The sequence below is a fragment of the Charadrius vociferus genome, unplaced genomic scaffold (genome assembly GCF_000708025.1).
Source record: "Charadrius vociferus isolate BGI_N301 unplaced genomic scaffold, ASM70802v2 scaffold266, whole genome shotgun sequence".
Classification (NCBI taxonomy): Eukaryota; Metazoa; Chordata; class Aves; order Charadriiformes; family Charadriidae; genus Charadrius; species Charadrius vociferus.
In genome coordinates, this window is record NW_009649114.1 from 740,778 (window position 1) to 743,484 (window position 2,707).

Consider the following 2,707-nt stretch of genomic DNA (forward strand, 5'->3'; position numbering starts at 1 on the left):
GGTACGAGCACCTCTACCTTCTCAAGCTCGGCTCCGGCAGTGCTCCCAAGCCCAGGCTATTACAGTCTTCCAAGGAACATCACTGTAGCAAACGCACAAAGAGCGAATGGAGCTTCTGACAGCAAAGCGACTGTCTACGTGGTGGAGGACCCAGTGCCAGTAGATAAATCTTCACATGAGATAGCCAAGGAGTACGGGCTTGACCAAGCCAACGCAAGAAGCCAGATGAAGTCCCTGGAGTCTTTGATTATCCAACCTCCAGATCCCTTCCAGGATGACCTGGTGAGCCATGAGTGGTCACGGAGCAATTGCTCAGATGCCAAGAGGGAAACAGCCAAGGAGACCAAGACTTGGACTTCATGGGGCCAGCCAGAGAAATCCGTGTTGGAAGAGGCCCCTCAGGACCCAGATGCCAAGCGTGGGCCTCCAACTGCCCCCAAGCCACGGAAATTGCCACCAAATATTATCCTGAAAACCAGCAAAAACAGCCCAGTGCCCCTAGCAATGGAGCCTGGCCAGAAGGTAAAAGCACCACTGCCACCCTCGGCTGGCTCTCAGCCTGGCTCTGCCAGCAACGCTGCTGCTGAAAAGGCGAATTCGGGGCATCTCGACCCCAAGGAGAGGGAGAAAGCCCGGCGGGAGGCGTTGGAGAAGCTTGGACTCTCACAGGACAAGAGGGAGCCCAGCACCCACCTTCAACCTACCATGCAACCCCAACCAAGGGAGATGCCATTCCATGTCACCGGAGAGCCCGAGGTACGCCGTGGGGCAGCAGAGAGGTCGGTGCCGGGTATCCGGCAGATGAACTTCAAATCCAACACCCTGGAGCGCTCCGGCGTGGGGCTGAGCAGCTACATGGCCAACGCCAAGGAGCAGAGCGTCAAGACCAGCAGCTCCCTGGGCAAGATGTCCTTCATCGAGCGGCTCGCCCCGAGCTTCCTCAGGAGCAACCGCCCCCGGCCGACATCCCTCGTAGCAGGGAAGGACTTTGCTGCTCTGAAGGAGCCCGGGCAGGTGGAGCCGGAGAAGAGCAGCAAGCGGCGATCCCACCCGCTACAGAGCTTCCCCAAACCGTCCCGCTCCAGTGTCAGCGTGAAGATTTCCCCCAAGGGGGCGACAGATGAGAACCGTCGGGAGGCACTGAAGAAGCTGGGTCTGCTGAAGGAATAGCCCCACGAGCCACGGGGCTGCTGGAAAAGGGGCTTTTCATCCCAGATCCAGGTGCCTTCACTGCCTGTCCTCAGGCAGCACAACCATAAGCATCTTCTGCTGTGATCTCCTGCCCCCGCATCTCGGGAGCGGTACCACCAGAGGTATTCGGAGCTTAACACCAAATAAAGTAACGCCCCATGTACATAATATTTTGTATATAGCAAGTGTGTATGAGCTATTTATATAAAGCATCACTCAGCATGTGGATGGGGCATATTCTCCTATGAGGTCTTTAATGCATTTGGGAATTCATCGCAAGAGGGAAGCCATGGAATTGGGGGTTTGGCTTATTTTAAAAGGGGTTGCCTGTGGATAAAGCCTCTCTGGGAAAAACCGCAGGACTCTGCTGCTCCTTTAGGATTTTGTGGTTTGTTTTGGTCTTTTTTTTTTTTTTTCTTTTTTTTTTTTAAACTTTTTCAAAGCCTCTGAGGCCTGAACGCTCACCTGCCCCATGCCAGCACCTCCCAAAAGCCACCACTGCCACATACAGAACTGTCAGACCGAGGGGGCTGGTGGGGGCTCAGCAATGCTCCCCCCATGCACGAGTGCTCCTCGCACAGCGCCGGCAGGGGAGAGGCTGCGCGGGCGTCCCGCTGCCTCCTCTCTCATCCACCCCTGACCACCACCAGGGTATAGCGCTCAGAAGATGCACAAGCATCAACGTGCAACGTGAAGTAACAGTTAAGAAGCAACAGACTGTGTTTTGGCAGCAAAACCACAAATGCTGCCCCAAACGAGAGAGATGCAAGTCTGGGACAACACCATGTCATTCCCTTTCAAACTCTCCTCGCATCTTTCAGACGCGGCTGATGCTGTCAACGCTTATGCTGCGCACCTTTTATAACAAAGGTGGTTTATTTCTGTAATAAACTTGTATATGGTCAGAAAATGACTGTGTAGTGCAGATTTATGTTGGAGTTAAAGCTATGGTAAAGCTAAATAATAAGTTTTAACCTTCAGTATGTCTTGACCCGGAGAGTGAGAGTGACGCAGAGAGCAGCCGGGCGTTGCAAATGATGAGGTCTGAACCAGAGACTTGGGCCTCCCGCAGCCCAGGACCCACACGAGATGGGATTTTGCCCAAGTGCCTCCAATACAATAAGCAGATGCAAAGTCTTCCATGGCACTGCCAGACTGGGATGGGTGTAATGGGACCTGCCATGGGTCCAGTCAGTCCCCGCCAACCTGCACCATCTCCTGGCTCTGTGGGGACATCTCCCCCAGCAGCCGTCTGAGTTGAAAAGCCGCACTAACAGCTTAACTTGAAAGGATCGTTTTATTTCCTTTACCAAAAAAATCTCTCCTGCAATCCTGGCTTTCAGTGTTAGACATCTAGAGAGAGACTCTGCTAATAAAGCAACCGCTTTTGTTCCTAACAGGCAATTTAATTCCAAACCGATGCAGGCTTTCTTTAGAGAGAGGGGCTGACCCGCGGAGGCAATTGCACTAAACAATTTACTGACGTTAATTAACTGCTCGCAGCATTAAGATAAAG

The 2,707-nt window shown here is 53.1% G+C and overlaps 1 protein-coding gene across 1 annotated transcript in view; it reads left to right on the top strand.

The window, feature by feature from the left end:
- The window catches only part of LOC104289337 (chromosome unknown open reading frame, human C1orf116), a 5,152-nt gene extending 3,982 nt beyond the window's left edge, over positions 1-1,170 (top strand). The window contains exon 4 of the mRNA XM_009888272.1: positions 41-1,170. Within this exon, the coding sequence (XP_009886574.1) occupies positions 41-1,170 (1,130 nt within the window). The remainder of the gene's footprint in view (positions 1-40) is intronic.
- Positions 1,171-2,707: the final 1,537 nt, after the last annotated feature.